Here is a 25,455-nt window from a genome sequence, read left to right as displayed (position 1 = left end):
CTCAAAAAAAAAAAAAAAGGGGGGGGGGGGCGGGTCAGAAAGAAGTCAAAAGGCAGATTTAAGGGAGTTGAATGCCTTCAGGGTGCCTGGAAATTATTTAACAGCAACAAAGAAAAAAGAAAAGAAAAAGAAAAAAGGTAGTTTGGTCAATACAATTATATTACAAATTGTAAATTGTTACCTCGTTCATTATCCAGTACTTGTAAAACCAGAGGAAACATGACACTAAACATGGAGGATGAGTAGACCCAAGAATACCTCCTGCAGTTGCTAAGTTAAGAAACAAGACCCAAGATCCAGGTGCCCTTAAGCCTTCGTGTCCTGATATCTGGCTAATGCTACTGAAGAAAGTTATGAAACAGGCTTTGTTGTACAGGAATCCTGTTCCGCGTACATTACTGAGAATTCTTCCTTTAGTTTTCCATGGATTGGATAATAAACAAGAATTCTGATCCTATTCTGGATTTTCAATTTGTTGCGTTGTTGCATTTATAAACACACACAAACTGTTATTTTTATTTTGCTGTCGCCTTGTTTGTGTCCTGTGGTCTGAGGAAATTATTTAAAACAACACAAATTAAGGCTCAGATACTATATGGGCTCCGAAGTCCGGAACGGTGCCACCAAGGAGACCTGCTTGGTTAGCGACAGCTAAGCCATGAGGCTGGAGAGTCCTAGATCAAATCTTGCCTCTGCAACCAACTCACTAGGTAGGCCTTGGGCATCTCTCCCAGTCTCAGAACTACCCCCAAGCAATACAGAAATAACAGTGGGTTACATCTCCGTTGCCAGGACACACTGTGATAATGTAAGCAAAGGATTACACAAAAGCATTATTGCTATTAAGGGTATCACCTGCCCCCCAACGTGTTCTGAAGTGGGATGCCTGCTGGAGGCAAGAGCTGCTAAACCCCATCGTGTTTCAACGCTTCTGCCGCGAACCTTAGCGGTCCTTGTGCCTAGTTTCCCAAGCCTCCCTCTCTCTCTCACGTGGGATTGTATATCGCCCAGACGCTGATGCGGCGGTCTTTGGAAGCCGCTGCCATCAGTCCTTGGCTGGGCTGTCCGTGGTCCGAGAAGGCCACGCAGTGGACCGTGGCCGTGTGGTAGTCCAGGACGGCTAACGGCTTCAGCTTCTTCCAGCCGAAGAGACGAACGCGGTGATCCCAGCCGGCGGTGGCCAAGATCTTCTTGTCGGGCCGGAGGGTCACGCCGGCGATCCCGGGATTGGTGAGCTCGTGGGTCTGCTGAACCTGCGAGGGAAATGCGAGAAGACGCTGAATGTGGTGGTGGTGGTGGTGGTGGGGGGATCTTGTGGTCAGAGTTGGGGAGGAAAGGCTAAATGTTTTTATTAGAAACGTCCCTGATGAATCTGCTGTCACGGATATGGAAAAGTATGCCGGAAAACAAAACAAGCCAATGTCTACTGCCATCTTCCCCTGTCCCTTGCTGTTTTCTCATTTGTTCAGGACACCAGTTTGGGGCACAAAGATGGCTGCTACTTGGGGCCCTCCATTTACCATTAAAACCCACGGTCATATTGATACTCCAGGCTTTCTCAAGCAGGGTTTCGTGAAACCCTGGGGTTTCTTCATGACCCTGGAGGTGTACGAGTTAATTAATCCCTAGATGTTAGTCTGTCCCCCTTATTCTTTTACCCATAGAAACTGTTAACACCCTTAAAAAAACCACCGGAGTGTCTATACTGGCCCCCCTTTCTAGGGAAATAGAATTACTGCACAGGAGGAGTTCGAGTGCCCCTTTCTTCCCTGTGTGGTCTTGATCCGAGGCAAGGCTGCACATGGCTGTCATTTCCATTTAAGAGACACCCGAAGACCCTCTGTCTCGCCGCGTCTGACCCTTAGCCTCTCTCGCAACTGGATTCCACTGCTAAGTCAAACGGAAGACGCAAAGCGGACACCGAGAAAATGCGGCCGGGTCTCCTCTGCAAGGAAGGGGGCACACGGCGGGTCTCTCCTTTTTGGCGCACAGATGGAAAAATCGTTCTGATCGGCAGACTACGAGAGTCACGTCCGGTTTGACAGGCCGAAGCGTTACAAAAGGAAGGCCACGACTGGCGTTTGAAGGGTGGCGGAGCGATAAGTCTTAACACGTGTGACGCTCATCTTGAACAAAAAAAAAATGTATGTGCATTTAAAATGTTTTGCTTTGGGTCCCTACCTGCCGTGAGCCTACCAGCGGGAAGCAGCAGACTTAAAAATTAACACACACACACGCACCCACCCCAGAAAGGATGCAAAACATGATTTCTACGAGCGTCTGGCTGCTCCAAAGAGCCGAGCTGAAGCAAAGCTTTATAAATATTCAGAATCGGCAAAGATGCTTTCGCATTCTTTAGGCGCTGCGGGAATCCCGACGGGACTCCCTCTCTTGCGGTGTTCCGAAACTGTTTTTATTTGACTGACTGACTCGGGAAAGGTATATCTTGCCTTTCTATCAGCAGAGCCCCCCCGGAGGCAGCTTACAAAATTCATATATACACATAACAGATCTAGCACGACGACAACCAAACGCATCAAAACACAGGCCGACCACCGCGGCGGAAAGCAGCGCTTAAAAAAAAAAAGCAGTAGAAATAAAACTTGTGGCCCGAAGCCACAAGCTACGAAATTTTTAAAAATAAATATCAGGAGTGACACCCAAAAGAACGAGAAACGGAAAACAAAATAGCCCTAAACATGGAAAAATCAGACCTATAAGCCAGGGGTAGTCAAACTGCGGCCCTCCAGATGTCCATGGACTACAATTCCCAGGAGCCCCCTGCCAGCAAATGCTGGCAGGGGGCTCCTGGGAATTGTAGTCCATGGACATCTGGAGGGCCACAGTTTGACTACCCCTGCTATAAGCACTCGAAGTTCTTAGGGGTGGAGAGTCTTCATGACAGAAACAGCTGCCATGACAGAAGATTATTAGTTGATATTTACCTATTGTTTTTAATATCTGGCGGGGAGATGACACAACTGTGCTTGCAGGACCTTAGAGAGCCACTGCCAGTCAGAGCGGTCAATACTGGCTGCGACGGGCCACGATTCTATTTCAGTATAAGGTTGTGTGTGCTAACTTGTAGGCCGCTTGCTCTTCCTTTCACTCATCCTGCATCAGGAAGAAGAGCTGGTTTTTACACCCAGCTTTTCCCTGACCGAAGGAGTCTCGAAGAGGCTTACAATTGCCGTCCCTGCCTCTCTGTGAGGCAGGTGGGCTGAGAGAGCTCTGAGGACTGTCACGGGTCCAAGATCGCCAAGCAGACCTTGCGTCTCAAAGCAGCTTCCAATCCCCTTCCCTTCCTCTCCCTACAACAGACACCCTGTGAGGTCAGTGAGGCTGAGAGAGCTCTGAGAGGACAGTCACGGGCCCAATGTCACCCAGTTGTCTGCACGTAGCAGAGTGGGGAATCAAACCCGGATCTTGACGTTAGAGGCCACTGCTCTTAACCACTACGCCAGCCTGGCTCTTCACCGCTACGACAAGAGGGTGTTTGCCGGTGGTGGCTTTCTGTGCAGCCAAACGCGCCTGCAGTGGTTTAACATCTGGGCAAAACCATGGCGGTTCAGCCACCCGAGGACGCCTCCTGTTTGTCTCCTCCTCCTCTGCCGAACCCATTACCCCTTCACTGGCGTCATCTCAGCCTCGCCGGTTCCTTCGCTCCCTGACACAGGCGGCCTCCTCATCCGTCTTGGAGGTGACCGATGAAGGCTCCGGCGAACCTCGCGGGGATCGGAGGGGCTGGCTTCACCGGCTCTTCACTCGCACACTGGAACGGTGCCACCCCAAACAGGGCTGCCGTGACGCTCTTGCGTCATGTCTTTGGACAGTCGGATGCCGGGCCGGAGCTGTCGAAAGTCTTCAGAGTAAAAATAACGTGCCACTGAGTGGTTTTTCAAACACCATCATTACCTCAGGAACGTGGAATGTCAAGGGAAAGTCCCATCTGGTTTATATTATTAATCCGGGAGGGGGAGAGGGGCGGAGGACAACTCGGTGTGTTTGTGTCTTTGAGTGGTTTTCAGGGCTCACGTTGGGAGGGGGGGACGACTGATCAGGGAGGGCCCCATGAGCAAAGTGGTCCTGAACCAATGTCGCACCCCTCCCCCCCCCCAAAAAAAAGGTTAGGGCTCACTCAGGGCGGCCATATTTATTACTGAGATGTCCACCACCATTGAGTACAATGAACAAGGTGAGCATACTTTGAAAAGGGCTCAAACATGAGAATACTCCTCGCTTGTGATATGGACCACTGTGTTGTGAGTCAGGCTACACCCCTGTGTGGTGTCGTGGTTAAGAGCGGCAGCCTCTCTAATCTGATGAGCCAGAGCTGATTCCTTGCTCCTCCACATGCAGCCAGCTTGGCTTTCTCAACCAGCATTTCTTGAAAACCTAGGGTTTCATGAGGGCCCCGGAAGGGCTTCCCAAATTGGTGGGAAATAAATAATTTTAAAATATATTTTAAAAATTTGTTCAACATTGATCAGGTGATATGACCATATATGGTCATGTTGAATGCCCCCTCCCCTCAAATGACCAATGATTGCCCTGGTGGAGGTGGGAAAGGGGAGGGGCTCCAGGTGGGCGTGTCCACAGCTCTGCTTCCCAACCATCTTCTGCATGATTGCGCCACTTCTGGGGTCTCTTGAAGCCTTGAGGATGGTTCAAGGGTTTCTCAATTATAAAAAAAAGTTGAGAAAGGCTGGTCCTTATAGCGTTGTTCTCACAGAACAGTTCTCTTTGCCCCATCTACCTCACAGCAAGTCTGTTGTAGGAAGAGGAAGGGAAGGCGATTGTAGTCCATTTACGGACTTCTTCTGGTAGAGAAAAGTGGGATATAAAAATCAATTCTTCTTCTTGTGAATGGTGTTTACTGCCAGGGGAGATTGCGATGGCCACAGGCATAGCTGACTTCAACAGGGGGTTACACCAATTCGTGGAGGAGAGGTCTGTCGATGGCTAGTCATCCTGGTGAACGAGGGGAACCTCCAATGCTGCCCTAGAAGGACCAGCAGCCTGATCAAGCAAGCTCTACGAACGTTGTTTAAGTGATGAAAGAAGAGTTGCTGCTTATGACATAGCCTCTTTGGATCACTGTACGAGATGGGACATTAACCTCTCCTTCCTTTGGGCTGATCCTGCGTTGAGCAGGGGGTTGGACTAGATGGCCTGCATGGCCCCTTCCAACTCTATGATTCTAGGATTCCTTTTAAGCAGTGTTTAGTCTGTGTTAATGAGTTTCAAAAGAAAAACGTGCTTTAGAAACATAAGTGATTCCTAGTCATACAGAACGTAGCCTCCGTATTTATCTATCGTCCTTCTAGCTGCCATTTCCAACCAGAAGCACTCAAGGCAACGGGTAAATTACAGAACACGATGGTAATGCAACACTTTAAAATCCCCATTAAAACTGGCGTTTAAATACCAGGGTGCTCTCAATAAGTGACTAAGCAACACTCAAAACAACCTGGAAACTAGTCATCTTTAGCTGATGGCAGAGAAGCGCAAGGCATAAATAAATACATTAAGGGATTCCCTGCTATGTTATATACATGCCAAAAAGGGGGGAGGAGAACGTTTGTATTTGGAAATGTACGAAAATGATGATGCCAAGAATGCTATGAAACCGGAGACAAGGAGGCAAGTGTGTGTGTGTGTGTGTGTGTGTGTGTGTGTGTGTGTGTGTGCAACAAAAAGCTTTAAATTCTCAGGATGTTTGTCCATACATCAATGCCTGTCAAATGTCCAGCCTCTGGAAGCAGCACCAATTTCTTCTTCTTCTTCTTCTTCGTCAGGGACTAAAACTACCAGACCACCACCCAAGAGCCTGGAAAACTCACAACCTGAAAAAAGATCCTCAAAACCCAGAACGATGAGGACTACATATTCCCTGGTAAGTATGAAATGTTGAGGGCAGCCAAGCATCAGATAAAGAAAAGGGAAGGTGGGGAAAAATCAGCTTTCTCTAGCCCCTCATCATTTACAGGATCCTGGAAGGGAAGATTTTCGGTTGTGAAAGGTGGGATTTCCAAACTGTGGATTCCTAAAATTCCTTATGGGCCCCCAGGTGATTCTACTTCTAACAGCAGACCCAGCAGAGGTTGCTAAGCGATGGGGTTCTACAGCTTCACAAAATGCATTCAACAACAAAGTCTCGGTATTTAGAAATATAAGCTAGGGATTGAGTGCGATCTGAAGTCGAGTCTTGCAAGTTCTAAAGCGTGTGCGCCGATAGCCAGCCGCTCCTGGATCCGAGCCAGCCTGTGATTAATCAGCAAGGGACCTGCAACAATTGCTCTTCATGGCTAAATATTTTCGCAGTCGATCAAATGGTTAGCGCAAAGCAGAACAAACGGCCCGGCGAGGGCCACGACACTGACCTCTAGGTTCTGTTGCTCGTTTGGCCTCCAGACGCACAGCCTCTTCTCCGACGAGCCCGACACCCCCTTGGCCTTCTCCGAGTCAAAGTCAAGGGCCATGACCGGTTCCTGATGACATGCCAATCGACTCTGCCTTTTCCCCATGGACACATTCCACAGAACCACTGACCCATCCTCGTAGCCAGCCAGGAGGGAAGGAGATGCACCAACGCTGGGCTGCAGGGAAAACACAGTACGGACAATGAGGACAGCTTGTGTGAAGCCCATGGATTTGGTCCAAATTGGCCAAGCCAACATAAAGGTAAAGGTAAAGGTATCCCCTGTGCAAGCACCGAGTCATGTCTGACCCTTGGGGTGACGCCCTCTAGCGTTTTCATGGCAGACTCAATACGGGGTGGTTTGCCAGTGCCTTCCCCAGTCATGACCGTTTACCCCCCAGCAGCAAGCTGGGTACTCATTTTACCGACCTCGGAAGGATGGAAGGCTGAGTCAACCTTGAGCCGGCTGCTGGGATCGAACTCCCAACCTCATGGGCAAAGCTTTCAGGCGGCTGCCTTACCACTCTGCGCCACAAGAGGCTCAAGCCAACATACAAGCCTCTAAAACAGGGGTAGTCAAACTGCGGCCCTCCAGATGTCCATGGACTACAATTCCCAGGAGCCCCTGCCAGCAAATGCTGGCAGGGGCTCCTGGGAATTGTAGTCCATGGACATCTGGAGGGCCGCAGTTTAACTACCCCGGCTCTAAAACATGACAGTAGGTCAGCTTTTGGTTCTTCTGAGCATTTGCTGGCAGGGGCTCATGGGAACTGTAGTCCATGAACGTCTGGAGGACCACAGGTTGACTACCCCTGCACTACAGAACTTTGATAACTCATTGGAAATTTGAATCAATCCATCAGCCAATTTGTTTACGGTCCTTTGAACCAGCGAATTCCAACAAACTGGAGCCTTCAGATATGCTGAAATGCATTTAGTTGTCCCCCCCACTCCACCCAATAGTCTGAGAATAGTTAAGGATCAGCAAAAGGAGGGATACAAACTAAAGGGAGATGAAAATTGGCCTGCTCATGCTTCTTACATCTTACACCCTGCAGGGGAATATTTGGGTGGGGAAATTTCCCCATTGTCACCCCTTTACACCCACCTACTCATACCTGGCCCACAGCTTGTTAGCTCCTCTCATTCATAGCGGATTCCCATTTTCTCCCCTTAAGATAACAAAATGCTCAAGATAAGCATCTTTCCAAATACCATTTAAGGCTCTTTTTCCTCCCTCAAAAAAGGAAAAGGGAAGAAGAAAAAAAACACGCACACACATACACACACTTCAGAGCTAGGTCCCAAAGAGTTAACGGGTCCGAGTCCGACTGTAACCAATTGAGAGCTATTTTGATTAATGATGTCACAGGTCAAAGGGCGTGACACCCTGGGCAGTCACCTAATTTATTTAAGCCTCTGAAATAACTCAAGGAAAGGAACTTTACTGGATTACATGTCACACTTAAAGGGGAATATTCGCCTGAGCCTTCGGCAGAAGAATAATGACCCTGCAGATCGGAAGGCTGGTGATCAAGTGAGGACTCCAAGCCCTAATAACGGAAAATTAAAAAACGCACGCCTGTTAGCACCAACGATGACTCTAAAAGGGAGAAAAGCCAGCCAAGTTGGCTCCAGGCTCAACTGCGCGTCAACAACGGAGCAGGCCCGATGTTAGTTCCCTCGTCTCCAAATGTATTTCTTATCAATCTTGTGCAGATTTTAAAACTAGATTTTATTTTATTCCTTTCCTTAAAGCTTTTCTGACCACCTCATTTTTCTCCGTAACTCTTTCAGATTAGTCTCATAGCCACACTGCTAAACTATACGTTTTAGCAGCAGATATGCTAACGACAACAAAACACAAGCTGCGGTCTTGCTGGTGAGAACTTTCCTTGGGAAAGAAAACAGTTTCGCTCCAGCGTTCTCTTTTCGGCTCGGCTGCCCCTCCACTGTCAGGCCCGAGGTCCGTGTTCTCCCCTGTGTATAACTAGCCTTGGGAAAATGCCCATGGTTGGAATTAGTCAACAGGTGGAATGACCAGGCTGGGGACGCCATGGGGGCTGAATCAGAGGTCGTCTGCCTGGCCAGGATACAAGCTTAGGCGTAGAGAGCAGATTTGCCCCAAGTTCAGTTCCATAGTTATGAAATCCTTGAAGAACATAAGAGCAGCCATATTGGATCGGGCCAATTCCCCATCCAGTCCAATACTATGTGTGACACAGTGCCCAAAATCAGGAGGTCCCCCAGCAGGGCCAGAACTCCAGAAGCCACCCCACTGTTGCCCCCTAAGCACCAAGAATGACGACAGTGTGATGTTGTTATATTTTACAAAACAAACTGCCGTTCATGGAAGGAAACCTGTCTGGGTGGAAGTTTCATGGGTTTAAGGCAGGCATTCTCAACCAGGGTTTTGGGAAACCCCGGCGTTTCTTGACTGTCCCGGAAGGGCTTCCGGAATGGGTGGGAGTTAATTCATTTTGATAGATTTTTAAAATTTGTTAAACGTTGAGTGGGTGATATGACCAAATATAGCCAATGATGGGCTTGGAGGAGGTGGGGAGGGAGGGCCCTGGGCTCGTGTACAATGCAGGGCTTTTCAACCAAGTTTTGCACAACCATGCCAATTCTGGGGGTACCTAAAGTCTGAAGAACGTTTCAGGGGTTTCTCAGAGGCAAAAAAGTTGAGAAAGGCTGGTTTAAGGGAACTTTAAGATCTAACCTGCTGTCATTGTTAGATGTTTTAGGAGTACTCCAAAGTCTGGCCAGATGGAATATATACCCAGAGTTTTTGAAAAGTTACATACTTGCCTGTTCCCGTTAAGTGGGAGGGGCTGAATTTACATAATTGAGCCAGTTTGGTGTAATGGTTAGGAGTGCAGACTTCTAATCTGGCGAGTCGGGTTTGATTCCCCAGTCCCCCACATGCAGCCAGCTGGATGACCCTGGGCTTCCCACAGCCCTGATAAAGCTGTTCTGACTGAGCATGAATATCAGGGCTCTCTCAGCTCCACCAATCTCACAGGCTGTCTGTTGTGGGGAGAGGAAAGGGAAGGCGAACGTAAGCCGCTTTGAGACTCCTTCAGGTAGAGAAAAGTGGCATATAAGAACCAGCTCTTCTTTTTCTTCTTCTTCAGTAATATCAGGACTCTCTCAGCCTCACCTCCTTCACAGGGTGTCTGTTGTGGGGAGAGGAAGGGAAGGTGACTGTAAGCCGCTTTGAGACTCCTTCAGGTAGAGAAAAGCGGCATATAAGAACCAGCTCTTCTTCTTCAGTAATATCAGGGCTCTCTCAGCCTCACCTCCCTCACAGGGTGTCTGTTGTGGGGAGAGGAAAGGGAAGGCGAATGGAAGCCGCTTTGAGACTCCTTCAGGTAGAGAAAAGCAGCATATAAGAACCAACTCTTCTTCTAATCGAGAGCCGTCTTTCCTTAATTTTCCCACCAGCGTTATGCAAAGGTGTAAAGAATTTTAAAAAACCCAAAACACAAAACAGGCATTCATGTAGAAACTGGAAACACAGTCAGCACTTTATCTACACCGCAGTAAAACATAATCCCTGCCAAATTGACCACGAGTCTCCTCCCTTTTTGACAGTCTTCCAAATGACTTTGTATACACGATAAAGTGTTAATTAAAGGAGTCTTTTCCACAAAACAAAGATGTGAGGAAGATTGCTTCTGCAGAGAAGCAGCCGCCACAGCTGTTGGTTCACTTGGGGGTGTGGCCGCCAGGTTAGGTCTGAGGGACTGAAGCCGTGAGACCAAGAAGAGGCAACAGGTGAAAGCCGGAATAGGGAGGAGGAAGAGAAAGGGCCGACAGCATGGACGTGAACCCTCTGAGCTGCAGCCCCCACGCTGCTTCTGGTTCAGCTCTCCCCTACCTGCGAGCTGAAGGCCGGTGTTCTATGAACAGAGTTCATGCTACAACTTTGAGTTGGATATGTTGTAAAAAGCTTTAGGATGCTTTGGGCTGATCCTGCGTTGAGCAGGGGGTTGGACTAGATGGCCTGTCTGGCCCCTTCCAACTCTATGATCCTATGATTCTATAAGCAGTGGCAGGACAGATCCTTATCCTGGATGCTTGAGGCTGATCCTGCATTGAGCAGGGGGTGGGACTACATGGTCTGTCTGGCCCCTTCCAACTCTATGATTCTATAAGCAGCAGCTGGACTGATCCTTATACTGGCTGTTTGAGGCTGATCCTGCATTGAGCAGGGGGTGGGACTACTGTCTGGCCCCTTCCAACTCTATGATTCTATAAGCAGCGGCGGGAACAGATCCTTATACTGGCTGTTTGAGGCTGATCCTGCAATGAGCAGGGGGATGGGACTGGATGGCCTGTATGGCCCCTTCCAACTCTATGATTCTGTGATTGTCAGCAAAAAATAGGAAAAATATTGGAATATAGGAAACTTGCAAGGATAATTTTCACAACTGCAGGAGGAAACAACCACTGATGAAAATTCAACATTGAAAATGGCACAGATCTAGAGTCCGTTTGGGCTCCTTTGTTAATCATTAAAATAGAGATAAGTCGCATTCTGAAGTTCTCCTGAAGGCCTCTATGCTCTTTTGTTGGCCCTCCAGAGGAACTGGCTGGCCACTGTGTGAGACAGGAGGCTGGACTAGATGGGCCACTGGTATGACCCAGCAGGGCTCTTCTGATGTTCAGATCGATATATATCTAACCATCAGCAAACTTTGCACCTCAGGCCAAGAACATTTTAAGAATATAAGAAACAAACTGCGCTCTGTGATACTGCGGATTACGTGGCTTTTCAGCTCAAAGAGTATTTTGACATTTGTCTGTTACGTTCTTACAAGGCCTCTGAAAGAGGATATTGTTAACTGCATGTTTGGGTGATCACGGTTCCAGCCTGTCACTCTCGCTGGCAGATTCATGCAGCCGCTACACGCATATGTCTTAATCGCTGGCATCTCCCCGTTAAAGCATCGCAGAGAGCAGCCAGGACACATTCCTCTCGGCTTATTTATTTCATTTATACTCCACTTTCCTCCCCAACAGGAGCCCCACGTGGCTTACAATGTTCCCCTCTTCTCCGTTTTATCTCCACAACAACCTTGTGAGGTAGGTTAGGAGTGCGAGCAACTGGCCCAATGTCACCTAGTGAGCTTCCAGGGCTGTCAAGAAACCTCAGGGTTTCACAGAACCCTGTTTGAAGGCATAAGTGGGAATTCGAACCTGGGTCTCCCAGATGCTAGCGATCCTGGACAGCTGCCGCCACTTCAAAGCAGACAATATTGGGACCATCGATTCAACCAAACCAATCAGGCTGTCCTCAGTTGGACAGGGTGCAAAGGCGATCCAACATTAATCTCCAGAGTGCCTGACTCACTTGCTTCTCTACGGACCAAGGTGCGCACAAACACCGCCGTGCTTTGCAGGGAGCATTTGCGAAACATCCCATTATCTCTGGAAAGCTCAGACAGCGATGCAACTTCCCTCCCACCCGTAATGAGATAATTACTTGATTGCCTTCGACAATCAATCAGCAGAACCCGGAGTGAAGAATGATTCACGCGCTCCGTAATTTTTGGGAGGAAGGGGGGGGGGAAGTCAGAGGGGAAGCGTTTCCAAACTAGCAAAGCTCCCGTTGGCTTACCTGCCACAGATGCAGACAAAGGGGCATGCCTAGTTTGGCATCGGCCTCTGGCTTCAAGGTACAGACTGATGTCTTGGATGGCAGCTCCAAAACCCGAACCTGACAGTAAAATAAGCAAGGCTGGTTGACCGGGTGCCAGAGAGACGCAGGAGTTTTCTCAGGTTATGAGCAAAAAGGCCGGAACGAGCATTTTCGTTGTGCAGAAGGGGACGGGGACGGGAAGAGTGAGATGGACACAGACATTGTCAGGAAGGTTTGAGTTCTAAGAACTCCTGCAGCACCTTAAAGATTAAAAGACTTGCATTGACTTGTGCGGACCATTTATTGCAACGGTGACTTGAATTTATTGGGTATGGCCGTGGGCTGTAACCATACGAAACATTAACAGAATAAAATAAATGCAAAATATATACAGTAGAAGAGGCAAAGCTCAGATTAAAACAAAGCTACCAGAGAAATAAATCCTAGCAATAAAACAGCGTAAGGGAGACAAGCAGGAAACCCATGGTTTAACGAAGCCAGAGGTGGCCAAGTGGTGGCTCTCCAGATGTCCATGGACTAAAATTACCATGAGCCCCTGCAAACACCATGCTGGCAGGGGCTCATGGTCATTGTAGTCCATGGACATCTGGAGAGCCACCGCTTGGCCGCCCTTGAATGAAGCTGAGAGACCTGTTATGGATTTGTTTCAAAGACTTTGCTTGCTTAGCACACGGCTTCCTCGCAGCCAGAACCAAGCGGACTCCGCAGAGCCGTCTTCTCATCTTTCTTCCCACTCCTGCCCCTTGACCTCATTCTTGTGTCTTGTGCCGAACATGCCTGGGACATGGTTTCCTACATTAGATTATCAGGTCTGTTAAGGCCACGGATGCAGAAATGGCCGGAGGCTGAGTCGCACGATGGCATCGTCTCCCATTCGCTAAGCCGTTTTGAGAAGCTAGCACTTTCACCCTGAAACCTGCTTCGCCCCCGGGGGGAAATCAGGAAGGCTGAGCCGGTTGAAGCTCACCGAGTCTCATTCGAGCTGTCGGTGGATTTGGGTTACGAGCACCCAAGGTGGAAAGAGTCTCCCACGTCGGCAATTTACTGCGGCTGCAAGAATAGGGCGGGTGGGGAGGTGGGTGTTTTTAAATATCAAGGAGACAACGCGGCAGGGAATTTTGCAGTGTTCCGTTGCGATGAATGGAGCCTGCCGAAGAACTTAACAGTGCCCTTGTGCAGCTCCCGTTCATCTCAGTGGAAAGGTCGGACATTTTGGCAGCACTGGGCCTTCTGATTACTGCACTGTTGTGGGCTCCATCTTTGCCGGCTTTCCCAACAAGGGTTTTGTGAAACCCGGGGGTTTCTTGATGACTCTCCCGAATGGGCGGGAGTTAATTAATTTTTTCATATATCTGCAAAATTCGCTAAACATTTATCGGGTGATATGACCATGTATGGCGAAGTAGACCCACCCCCCCTCCCAAAATGGCCAATGACAGGTCTGGAGGGGTGAGGAGGGGAGGGGCGCCGGGTGGGCGTGACCACAGCTCTGCTTCCCAACCATATTCTGCACGATCACGCCACTTCTGGGGGTCCTCGAAGCCTGAAGAATGTTTCAGGGGTTTCTCAAGGGTAAAAAGGTTGAGAAGGGCTGATCTATGCAGTAGAGTGTTCTGGCGCTTGTTGGAGAACAAAGTGAGGGCTTTGGGTCATACATGCAAAGGAATTTTCCTGCTTTTTCAGACACGTACCGGCTCCTTTCTGTTTGCAATCAAAGCATGCAGGGCAAAGTTGCTTCGGTCCCCCACCCTGAGTTTTCACATCTGCAAAACACTACATGAAGCTGCCTTTGGCTCTTAACTCTGCTTATGTGGCAACGTGTAGGTTTCATGACTTGCCTGGTGACATGTATGTTTCACAACAGAGCCAACAGTGGCTCCATGTGGCAGGTTGCCCATGCAAATAAGTGCTTGTTGTGAGATATAGCCACTTCTCCCTGTCTGTTATGACCGCAACCAGGAAAAAAGACTGGGGAATGGCAAGGAGCTGCAAAACTCCAATTGCTCACGTGATACAAAGGTTGCATGTTGTTCCCCAATAAACCAGAGAGCTTCGTAATGTGCAGATGGGGTTCCGAAGCAGACAGAGCAGTTGGGACACTTACATATTGGCCTAGCCAAGGAAAGACAGATGTCTAAATTAGAATCATAGAATCATAGAGTTGGAAGGGGCCATACAGGCCATCTAGTCCAACCCCCTGCTCAACGCAGGATCAGCCCTAAGCATCCTAAAGCATCCAACCTTTGCTTGAAGACTGCCAGTGAGGGGGAGCTCACCACCTCCTTAGGCAGCCTATTCCACTGCTGAACTACTCTGTGAAAATTTTTTTCCTGATATCTAGCCTATATCGTTGTACTTGTAGTTTAAACCCATTACTGCGTGTCCTCTCCTCTGCAGCCAGCAGAAACAGCATCCTGCCCTCCTCCAAGTGACAACCTTTCAAATACTTAAAGAGGGCTATCATGTCCCCCCTCAACCTCCTTTCCTCCAGGCTGAACATTCCCAAGTCCCTCAACCTATCTTCATAGGGCTTGGTCCCTTGCCTTGCAATTACCTTGCAATCCTATGCCTAGACACCTGAGAATAAGATTAGTTAAACGCACTGCGACTTTCATCCTAACAGACGCGCGTAAGACTGAGCTTGGAATGTAACTTCTTTTTTTTTTGCTGTCAAGTTGCGACTGACTTAAGGCCACCCCATTGGGGTTTCAAGGCAAGAGAAGTTTGGGGCTGGTTTGCTGCTGCCGGCCTCTGAGTGACGGCCCTGTATTCCTTGGTGGTCTCCCATCCAAATAATAACCAGGGCTGACCCTGCTTAGCTTCTGAGATCTGACAAGATCATCCCGGCCTGGGCTATCCAGAACAGGGACTGAAACTTCACTTGGAAGGCCACTTTGGGGGTAGGAGGGTAATTGGCCGTGCTGGAGCATGCAGCTTCCCCATTTCCTCTGCTGCGCTTGCTAGGGGGAGCTGTTTTAGCAGTCGGAGTAGGGTTGGTCCCAGCGGACATGCCCGCCAACTTAGATAGTGCCTGCTCCTCTGGCACAATTGGAGCCTCCATCTCTTCCTCCAAAAGCAGGATGTCGTCCTCGCACTCCATTTCATTGTTGTGGTGCAGGGAGCCGAAAAGCAACCCTTAAAATGGCCGCCAAATCCAAACAAGCACACTCGCCTTTAACGGCTGTGCCGGGTCTGCTGTAGCTGCTTTCTTTTCAGAAGGCACAGGAAACACACACACACAAGTACCCAATGTAAGGCACCAACTACTACACCCAAAAACACTATTTCTTTCCCCCCCCCCCTCACAGGTCCACAACCCTGCCTGACTCCGTGCTCTCCCTACAAAGGCAGGAAACGAACTGATCCTAGGGGCGACTCCCATCCGGTGATGACAGGAAGGAGAACTCTGGAAAGTCCAGCTTCCCTGACGGATTGGTGGAAATCACCCAGAGGACGTCCTCGCCCCTTGAGGGAGAATGGCCCGGCCCACCAAAGCGCTGATGTGCTTAAGCAAGACGCCAGGAAGCATAAATTAACCATGCCTTAAATATTCGGAAGCTCTGGGTGTGGATTCTCGCTTTGGAAGTTTAACACAATCAGTGGGCCAGAAGGATTTTAGCTTTTTTTTAAAAAGGTAGACCTTGCAAAACCAGTTTTCCCACTTTGGCCTAGGTGACTCCAGCGCTCAGGACAGACTGCGAACAGAGAATTAGGAAGGAGCCAAACTAGTATCATTTTCTTCAAAGACTGTATGGTCTTGAACTGAGTTATTCAAGGCTGTTAACGGGAAGAGGGCTGAGAAAACCTGTCCTGGGTTTTAAAGTTTTTTAAAGTTTTTAAAGTTTTAAAGGCATGCCAGCTCTCTGCCCGAAGACCACCACCTCAAGGGGAAGATCAGCCTTGCCCCACCAGGAAGAATTGTGCTTTGACAGGCAGTTGTCCTGGAGCGACAGGGGCAAACAGAAGGATTCTCTGCTCTGGGACCCTAGGCAGAGGATGGAGGGGCACTGGATAGGTTTTTGTCGTCATCATCCCCTCCCCAGCATTATTTTAATCTATCATAAAGGAACCTGGATCTCACTGGGGAAAAACAGCAGGTGCGTCAACCTCTAAAACAAATAATGTACCAATGAAGCAAATCCATCCATAAACCCCAGCATTTCTGCATCTTAATTTCTATTCCATCCGCCAAAGCTGAGCCAGTACTGTAAAAGGATGCTACTGTAACTTCCACTTCATATACGATGGCCCCTTGGAACGCTCTAAAACAGTGGTTCTCAACCTTCCTAATGCCGCAGCCCTTTAATTGTTGTTGTTAGGTGCGAAGTCGTGTCCGACCCATCGCGACCCCATGGACAATGATCCCCCAGGCCTTCTTGTCCTCTACCATTCCCCAGAGTCCATTTAAGCTTGCACCGACTGCTTCAGTGACTCCAACCACCTCATTCTCTATCGTCCCCTTCTTCTTTGGCCCTCAATCGCTCCCAGGATTAGGCTCTTCTCCAGGGAGTCCTACCTTCTCATGAGGTGGCCAAAGTATTTGAGTTTCATCTTCAGGATCTGGCCTTCTAAGGAGCAGACAGGGCTGATCTCCTCTAGGACTGACCGGTTTGTTCGCCTTGCAGTCCAAGGGACATATTGTGGTGACCCCCAACCATAAAATTAAGCAAGGGTTCTTTCACAGAAATTAAACCGAAAGTGACCAATGGTGTGAAGATCCATGATTCATGATTGGATATAAATTGTTTTTTTCCCCTGGGCTTCTCAGTTCAGTTCTGCCTCTTGTCCCACCATGCCCATCCCGCTCTTTTCTGCTGCTCCAGACAGACGAACGCTCTATCGAACGCTCTATCTCGATCTACCCCGCAAGGCTGTTGTATGGATGGCCCCCCCACCCCCACCCCCGCGGCAAAGCTGCTTGCCCTGCCGCGACCCCTGTGAAAGGGGTCCCGACCTCCAGGTTGAGAACCACTGCTCTAAAACCAGAAAAGCATGTCAGAATCTCTTTAAAAATAAAAGCCTGCAAAAGTAAACCCGGCAAACGTCTGCAAATCGATTATCGTGGTTTCCTGCAGCAAGCCACAACGACGGTGAGGCCCCCTTGGGATAAGCTGAAAATTTCAGCCGAGGTGTCCATGTCAGCCTGAGATACAAATCCCATCTTGTGGATTTTGACAGCCGTAACTTAAAACTCAAAATGTTCTGCAGTGATATATTTCTGTTTTGTTTTGCTGAACCGGGAGGGGGGGGAGCATTTGACTTCGCCGGAGGTGAAGAGTGTTCCTGGGTGGCTGAAGGTGGCCATGAGGAGAAAACACACCCATCCCCTCGTGTGCATTTTTAATGCTCCCAAGACGTTTCTGGCGAATTGGCAGGAGAAGCGCATGTAGCTCATAATTGGTGATTCAAATGCAATCACGAACAAATAAATTCCTGTTCAGATCTTATTATTCATAGACTGAACTTGCTTTGGAGACAGAATTACTCTCTTTGGGCCCCAGCCAAGCATAAACACATATTAAATCTTCATGTTAATCATATGCCTCAGCCGTGCTTTGTCCCACCATGTTACCAATTTGAGGATGCAACACCATTTCTGCCTGCCTTTCTTTTTTTTAAAGGAGCCTACTCGGATTTTAAGGGCGCTTCTCACCCTGCTAATCTGAAGGTTTGCACATGGAGCCGTGAACAATCTTGTCTGGTGAGACGGCAAGTCAAGGATCGCAGACCGGAGAGCACAACGTAAAAATCTGGATTTTAGAAACGTTCCACGCACCTTGGATCATGCGCTTTCAATGAACTTTGGAAGCAGATTTTCCTGTTTCGCGTAGGAAAACCCAGCTGCAAAAGCAGGTTGAAAGGGCCTCATCCAACATGTGCGGAATGAGAATTTCCAATATCACCGCAAGTGTGCAGCACAGATGAGGAGGAGCCATGCTTGGACTAGGGTTACCAGCTTCGGGCTGGGAAATTCCTGGAGATTTGGGGCACGGGACCTCGAGGGGGTGGGGCTTAGGGAGGGGAGGGTATAACACTATAGGCTCCACCCTCCAAAACAGTCACATTCTCCAAGAGAACTGATCTTGTTCATTTGGAGAACTGTAATAGCAGGAGATCTCTAGGTGTCATTTAGGGGTATGGAATTCTAGTTTAGATCCATGTTCACTGGTAAAAATTGAATGCCCTTTAGGTATCGGGAGTTGGGAGTTAGATATAGATGGTCGACATTCAAAAATACAAGAAGAACTCTGCCAGGTCAGACTAGTGGCCCAGTAAGTTGGTTCATACAGCAGCCATCTTCACGTCCCTGGAAGACCAATAAGCAACCATCAAGTGAACGGTCCATGTTGTAACTGACTCCCAGTAACAGGTATTCCCAGATGTGCTGCCTCTGAACATGGAAGCTTCATTTACTCGTCAGGGCTAATAACAAGGACCATTCCTATATCTGGCAGCAGGGAGTTCCACAAGTTTAATTATGAGTCGTAAGAACCAGTTTTGTTGGATGGTCCTGTGGAAGACGCAGAAAAATTTCTCTCTATCCTCTTTCTTAAACTCATGCGTAAGTTTATAAAAATCCTACCAGGCCCTCCCCATGGCAAGTTTTGTTTTTCCCTTCCCTAAAGGCCTCAGCCTCTTCAAATCTTTCGATTCAGGCAGCAGGATATACAATGGCGTTATCAGCTGCGAAGATTCAAATGTCAGCGAGAGGGCCACGTGAGGAAAATTCCACTAGCGGCATCTAAGCTTCATCGTGCTCTTGGCAGGCCTAATTAGCAGACACAAAGCATTCCTTGTGCCTCTTCCTGAGAAGCTATTTTACGTACAGGATGATATTTCCACATTTTGGACCACCTAATGCATGGAATGAGACCGTGCCAAATATTAGCCCTTGCTCCAGAGACACAGCAAAGGAATAAGGAAGGAAGGAAGGAAGGAAGGAAGGAAGGAAGGAAGGAAGGAAGGAAGGAAGGAAGGAAGGAAGGAAGGAAGGAAGGAAGGAAGGAAGGAAGGAAGGAAGGAAAATGGAGAGAGAGAAAGAGGAAGGAAGGAAGGAAGGAAGGAAGGAAGGAAGGAAGGAAGGAAGGAAGGAAGGAAGGAAGGAAGGAAGGAAGGAAGGAAGGAAGGAAGGAAAATGGAGAGAGAGAAAGAGGAAGGAAGGAAGGAAGGAAGGAAGGAAGGAAGGAAGGAAGGAAGGAAGGAAGGAAGGAAGGAAGGAAGGAAGGAAGGAAGGAAGGAAGGAAGGAAGGAAGGAAGGAAGGAAGGAAGGAAGGAAGGAAGATTACCTACCTCTTCTAAGTCTTTGCCTGGCATAGCCATTAACCAACGTCTTTCTGCGACCTTCAAGAGGGAGCATTTGCAAAACCCAACGTGCTCTGTGCAGACAGTCTCTGTAACATCCTTCCTGCCTTCTGCCAAGTCCCACAAGCAGACATTTTGATCACGACCCTGGCTTTGAGAATGAACAGATGCATCAGGTTACTAAGAAACCCCGTATCTTCACTTCGCCTTCCTCAACTTTTTTCACCATAGAGAAATCCCTGAAACATTCTTCAGGCTCTGAGAAACCTCAGAAGTTGTGCGATGGTGCAGCATATGGTTGGGAAGGACAGCTGTGGACACACTCACCCAGGCCCCCTCTCCTTCCCAACCCCTCCAGGCCCATCGGTCATTTTGGGAGGAGAGGGCAGGCTGACATGACCATCCATGGTCATATCACCCGATCAATCAGTGGTTCTCCACCTTACTAATGCCACGACCCTTTAATATAAATCCTCCTGTGGTGGTGACCCCCAACCATAAAATTAGGCAAGGGTTCTTGCACAGAAATTAAGCCGAAACTGACCAATGGCATGAAGGTCCAATGGCAGAAGATTAGCCGCAGCCAACTTATAGCGATCTCCTACAGCAGGGATTCCCAACCGGGGTTCTGGGGAAGCCTGGGGTTCCTCGAGAGCTCCCCGGGGATTCTGGAGCCTTTCCCAGAAGTTCAGATGGCTGCTGACATAACTTCTGAGATATGATGAGACAGGGCTCTCCAGATCAGTGTCAAGAGGAGGAGGCTGCTGGAGAAAGTTAACAATGCAGAAGGATTCCCAAATGGAAAATGGGTGCAGGAAAACCACATAAACTGGCAACAACTAGTGTGCACTAGGTAGCGAATACCACTCCGGTCTATCCTCCTGGGTAAGTGTGTTTGCTCTACACAGATCAGGGTTCCAGTAAAGCTTTTTGTCTCTCTCTCTCTCTCTCTCTCTCTCTCTCTTTCTCCCTTTCTCTCTCCCCCCCACCTCTCTCTCTTTTTCTCTTGCTTTTACATTTTGCATTTCCCCAAAGGAAAGATGGCAAGAAAGATTCCGAAATGACTCGAGGGGTGGAAAATTAAGGGACCCTGCACAGAGAGAACCGGAGCCCCGTAAGATTACAGGTCTTTCCAGCCAGGCATTTTCATGGAGCGGCTTACGCGAGACAAAAAAACATATAATTATGTTGACAATTCAGATTTACTACGAGTCTTCTGGGGTGCTAATTGTGGTTATGCAGACGACAACAAATATAAATGCTAATGCGGTCGGCTGCAGAAGACGTCTTTTCTCGATAGACGTGTCGAAACAGCTCTGGAGCAGCCTGACGCGCTGGCAAGCCGCTCCGGCGGAAGGCGGAACTTCCCGCCAGTCAAAGCGTCTGGTGGCATCTCAAAGAGGCTCACGGATTGATGGCATCGGAAGCTTTTAGGAAGTTGTGTCCACAAGCGTCAGGTGCCCAAAAATATGATCCTCAAATGATGGACTGTTCGTTTGTTTTAACAATCCACTACTCCCCGCCTTTCAATCAAGCGACATTTGATGACGGAAGACATCGACTTCCAGACGGGGCACAGCTCCTGGCTTGTCTCTTGGCAGTGGAGCTTTTTGTATGGCAGAAGCCGATCATCCATTTCGATTCAGGCACCACTGCTGGATTTCAGGTCCAAATGAGCTGCTCGGCTACAACACCGATGTTCAGAGGGGGTTTGCCACTGCCTGGTCAGCACAGTGCCCCTGGCGCGACTTGCTGATCTGTCAAGTTTCAATCTGCATCTTCATCAGTGGTTCTCAACCTTCCTCATGTCGCGACCTTTTAATATAAATCCTCCTGTTGTGGTGACCCCCAACCATAAAATTATGCAAGGGTTCTTTCACGGAAATTAAACTGAAACTGACCAATGGCGTGAAGGTCCATTGCTCATGATTGTATATAATTTTTTCCCGGGGTTTCTCAGTTCAGCTCTGCCTCTCATCCCACCATGCCGATCTCGCTCTTTTCTGCTGCTCCAGACAGACGGACGCTCTATCTCGATCTACCCTGCAAGGCTGTTGTGTAGATGGCGCCCCCCCCGGCCAAGCTGCTTGCTCTGCCGCGGCTCCTGTGAAAGGGTCGTTCGACCCCCAAAGAGGTCCCGACCCCCAGGTTGAGAACCACTGATCTACATGGATTCCCAGACCCTTTACAGCGAGGGTTTTTACTAACGTGTCATTTACCAACCTAAGAAGCGTATTTCGGTCGCCCAACGTTTTCACCCAAATCACTGATTTTCCGCCGTGGCCGTTTAGCGTTCTATCCATCCTGCGTGTCTTTAGGTTCCAGATGTGGATCTGCCCATCTGAAGACCTAATGCAAAACAAGATACAACATGTTGCAACCTGCCACAAGCCATTGGGAGTGGCAGGCTAGAAATCTAAATATATAATAGTAATAGTAAGTAATACCAACAATAACAATAACAATAACAATAACAATGGTCGTTTCTTCAGGAATGCATTTCATTGCTCTTGCAATCCCAACGTTATATGCTTCTAAGCCCATTGTCTACAATGGATTTCTAAGGATTTCTAAGCAATCAAGCCCTGTTGCTGTCCTCAGAAATCAATGAATGTGACAATGGGTTACTGAACAGTAGGGGGCCAATTGTTCTAGAGAGGCTGTGGGTCAGTGGAAGAGCCTCTGCTTTGCAAGCAGGAGGTCCTGGGTTCAATCCCTGGCATCTCCAGCTAAAAGGAATCAGGCAGTCAGTGATGGCAAAGACCTCTACCTGAGACCTTACAGAGCCACCGCTGGTCTGAGTAGCCAAGACTTACCTTGATGGACCAAAGATCTGATTCAGGAGAAGAGAAGGCAGCTTCATGTGCAGTTCAAGGGCACGTGCGGTTCACTTTCAGAAAAAAAGTGAAGGTTCTGAGCTTACTACATTTCACATCTCACCTCACAGTCTTGTAAGGCATCAAGGTGGGATATGAACTTGCCCTTCAACCAGCCATGGCTTATCCCGCAGGACCCATTGCTATATATGTCAGGGAGAATCTAGCACCAGTGTAGCTCAATGGCACAACTGGGGGTGCAATTTCTGTTGGGAGCTTTCTCAGCCAGGGTTTCCTGAAACCATGGGGTTTCTTAACAACCTTGGACGGGTGGGAGTTAATTAATTTTTAATATATTTTGTACATTTGTTAAACATTTATCAGGTGATATGACCATATATGGTCATATTGGTCATATTGACCCACCTACCCTCTCCCAAAATGGTCAATGATGGGACTGAAGGGGAGGAGCCCCAGGTGGGCGTGTACACAACTATGCTTCTTAACTGTATCCTGCACGATTGCACCATTTCTGGGATTTCTCAAAGCCTAAATAATGTTTCAAGGGTTTCTCAATAGTAAGGCTGTTGTAAGGCATCAAGGTGGAATATGAACCAGTCCTTCAAGCAGCCCTGTCCAATACCGCAGTACCCATTGCTGTGTAAGTTTGAAGATCTGTGTAAGTTGGAAGACCTAGATCCAATTGGAAGATTTAGAACCAGGGTAGCTCAACAGCACCACTGGGGTCACAATTTCTCTTCAGCTTCAAGGCACCATTCAATTGGCCATCATTAAATGACCCTACGAGCTACCCATAAAACCTACCAAGCATTGGTTTTTGCTTTCTCTGCAAACTGGACAACTGCCCGTGCTGACTGACCTCACTCAGCCCGAAACTGACCTCTCACGTTCTTTCACTTTGTCCTTTCTACTGACGTCCTGGAAACATGGCCTTGCCTCACTTCACTTTGGGTTTTTGCCTCGGGCTCCTGCCCAAACTCCCCACCCCCACACACCCCTGTGCCCCAAATCCTACAATAGGACCCAGTGTATGCACTTGATAGGCAGGCACATTTCAGATGACGCCAAAAAAAATCCCAAACAAAAATAAAACCCTTTCTTTGTGCGTAGATCAGTACAGGGAAGGGGAAGGAGAAAGAGGCCCCTCTGGATTAGTCCACAAAACAACAAAGCTCGGTCTGCCTTGATGTCGGAACTGGGCCATATTGTCCTTCCTGCACTCACCCCGAGAAAAGAATGGGAAGTTCCGGTTTTGGATCTGCACAATGAAAGCACAGAGTATTGACTGCATCACTAGCTCCTCGGAGAACAAACTGGGGATCCGGAGGGGGGAGAGCCATCTTGTCCAAAACAGAGAAACAGCTCCTGCAGAAGAAAAGAGATCAGAGTTGAGCATTGATCTTATTCGGTTATACGTAATAATATAATAATATATTATATATGCCCTATCTCTGACGACTCCATGTCTTTTAATGCCCGTTGACCAAACTATGCCTCCCTGAGCCTTGGATACAGAGATTCAAGGTTTAAAGGAGTGAGTCAGTGGGGTCTTTATTACAGGAGATCTTGCGGTGACTAAGGGTGCTTTAATTATTATTATTTATTAAATTTATAGCCCACTCCTCATTTATGTCTCGGGGTGGCTAACAACAGTATTAAAATATGGGACAAAATAACAGTAAAACAGTATGAATACCATAGAAGAAGAAGAAGAAGAAGAAGAAGAAGAAGAAGAAGAAGAAGAAGAAGAAGAAGAAGAAGAAGAAGAAGAAGAAGAAGAAGAAGAAGAAGAAGAAGAAGAAGAAGAAGAAGAAGAAGAGTTGGTTCTTATATTCTGCTTTTCTGTACCAGAAGGAGTCTTACATTCACCTTCCCTTTCCTCTCCCCACAACAGACACCCTGTGAGGGAGGGGAGGCTGAGAGAGCCCTGATATTTCTGCTCGGTCAGAACAGTTCTACCAGTGCTGTGGCGAACCCAAGGTCACCCAGCTGGCTGCATGTGGAGGAGGAGCAGAGAATCACAACCGCCGCGCAGGATTAGAAGTCCGCACTCCTAACCACTACACCAAGCTGGCTCTTAAAATAGTACACATCCAGGAACAGAGGTGGAACTGACAAGACTTCCAACTGGAATGCCAGTCCACCCAAGTTGACCTGTGGAGCAGTTTGCGATGCTGCATTGGCAAGGGTGTGTTTGGGGTGTGTGTCTAGGGGGAGGTTCATCAGACATCTGCTGTTTCCCCCATGGCATCTATACCCTTCCCAAGACCTTCAAACTGACAGTGACGTCCAAAGCCCCATGAGCCTTTGGCTTCTGTGCCGGGACTCCAAAGAAGATTACAACGACAATATCAAAAAGCAAAAAACTACCACGGGGTGTTGTCCTTTATGGACAGGAACAATTCTGAAGCAATATTCCAGGATGGGGAGGGAGTGGAGCCACCCCAGAGGCTACCTGGAATTACAAGGCGCAATTTAAGAGAGGCTTCCCCCCTAATTACCAGCATAGAGTTTTGCTGACAGTTAAGTCTGGGTGCGAATAGGAGGAGGATTTGTGCTGGCGTGAAAATGCTGCTTCGAAATGCATGTCTTCACAAGGACACCCTTAGAAATAAAGCTCTTAGAAATTCAACCGGGGAGCGGGGGGGGGGGGAAAGTTGCAACGACACCTGAAATACATTTGTAAACAGAGTCGAAATCTGGTTTTGTTGCGACACAGCTCCTACTAATCATAGAATCATAGAATCATAGCGTTGGAAGGGACCTCATGGGTCATCTAGTCCACCCCCCTGCACTATGCAATAAGCGAATCCGGGTTGATCCAAGTCGCTCGTGCTTTGTCGTTCTAAATTGGTCATCAAGCTTTTGTCATGGTAAAGGAGCCAAACTTCTACCCTCAAGTGGCTCACACATTCGTCCCCCAAAAGATACACTGAAGTTTGGTGTTAACCAGATTCAGGATATTATATGATAAATTCATGCAAAGACTACCTGTCCTGTTACAAAACCCTCTCCCGTAGTGCTTGCATTCCACTGGTTCCAGCTGGTTCTCAGGTACCAAGTTTAACTTCGACCAGAATGAGAGCTTTTTCTACCAAGGTCCCTGTTAAATCTGTGGGCTCAGAGACCAGGACACTGGGAGTTCATTTCAGCTCTTTATTAACCCAAGCAAAACACACTGTACTGAGTTCCCGAATCTCACCCAACATATATAGATCCTGAACAAA

The 25,455-nt window shown here is 48.3% G+C and overlaps 1 protein-coding gene across 6 annotated transcripts in view; it reads right to left on the bottom strand.

The window, feature by feature from the left end:
• Nucleotides 1-233: 233 nt before the first annotated feature.
• Nucleotides 234-25,455, bottom strand: part of GNB1L (G protein subunit beta 1 like) — a 61,565-nt gene continuing 36,343 nt past the window's right edge. For 5 of the 6 annotated variants that reach the window (XM_077308045.1, XM_077308048.1, XM_077308047.1 and 2 more), the window contains 6 exons: nt 23,453-23,593; nt 21,615-21,740; nt 19,380-19,542; nt 12,048-12,146; nt 6,384-6,599; nt 234-1,253 (listed from right to left, as the gene is read on the bottom strand). In XM_077308045.1, coding sequence (XP_077164160.1) covers nt 987-1,253; nt 6,384-6,599; nt 12,048-12,146; nt 19,380-19,542; nt 21,615-21,740; nt 23,453-23,568 — 987 coding nt within the window. In that variant the 5' untranslated portion in view covers nt 23,569-23,593 and the 3' untranslated portion in view covers nt 234-986. The remainder of the gene's footprint in view (nt 1,254-6,383; nt 6,600-12,047; nt 12,147-19,379; nt 19,543-21,614; nt 21,741-23,452; nt 23,594-25,455) is intronic. The other variant, XM_077308051.1, reaches the window with a different exon arrangement.

This window comes from Paroedura picta, chromosome 13 (genome assembly GCF_049243985.1).
Source record: "Paroedura picta isolate Pp20150507F chromosome 13, Ppicta_v3.0, whole genome shotgun sequence".
Lineage (NCBI taxonomy): Eukaryota > Metazoa > Chordata > Lepidosauria > Squamata > Gekkonidae > Paroedura > Paroedura picta.
Note: the sequence above shows the minus strand (reverse complement) of the source record. Positions and strands in the feature narration are given on the sequence as shown.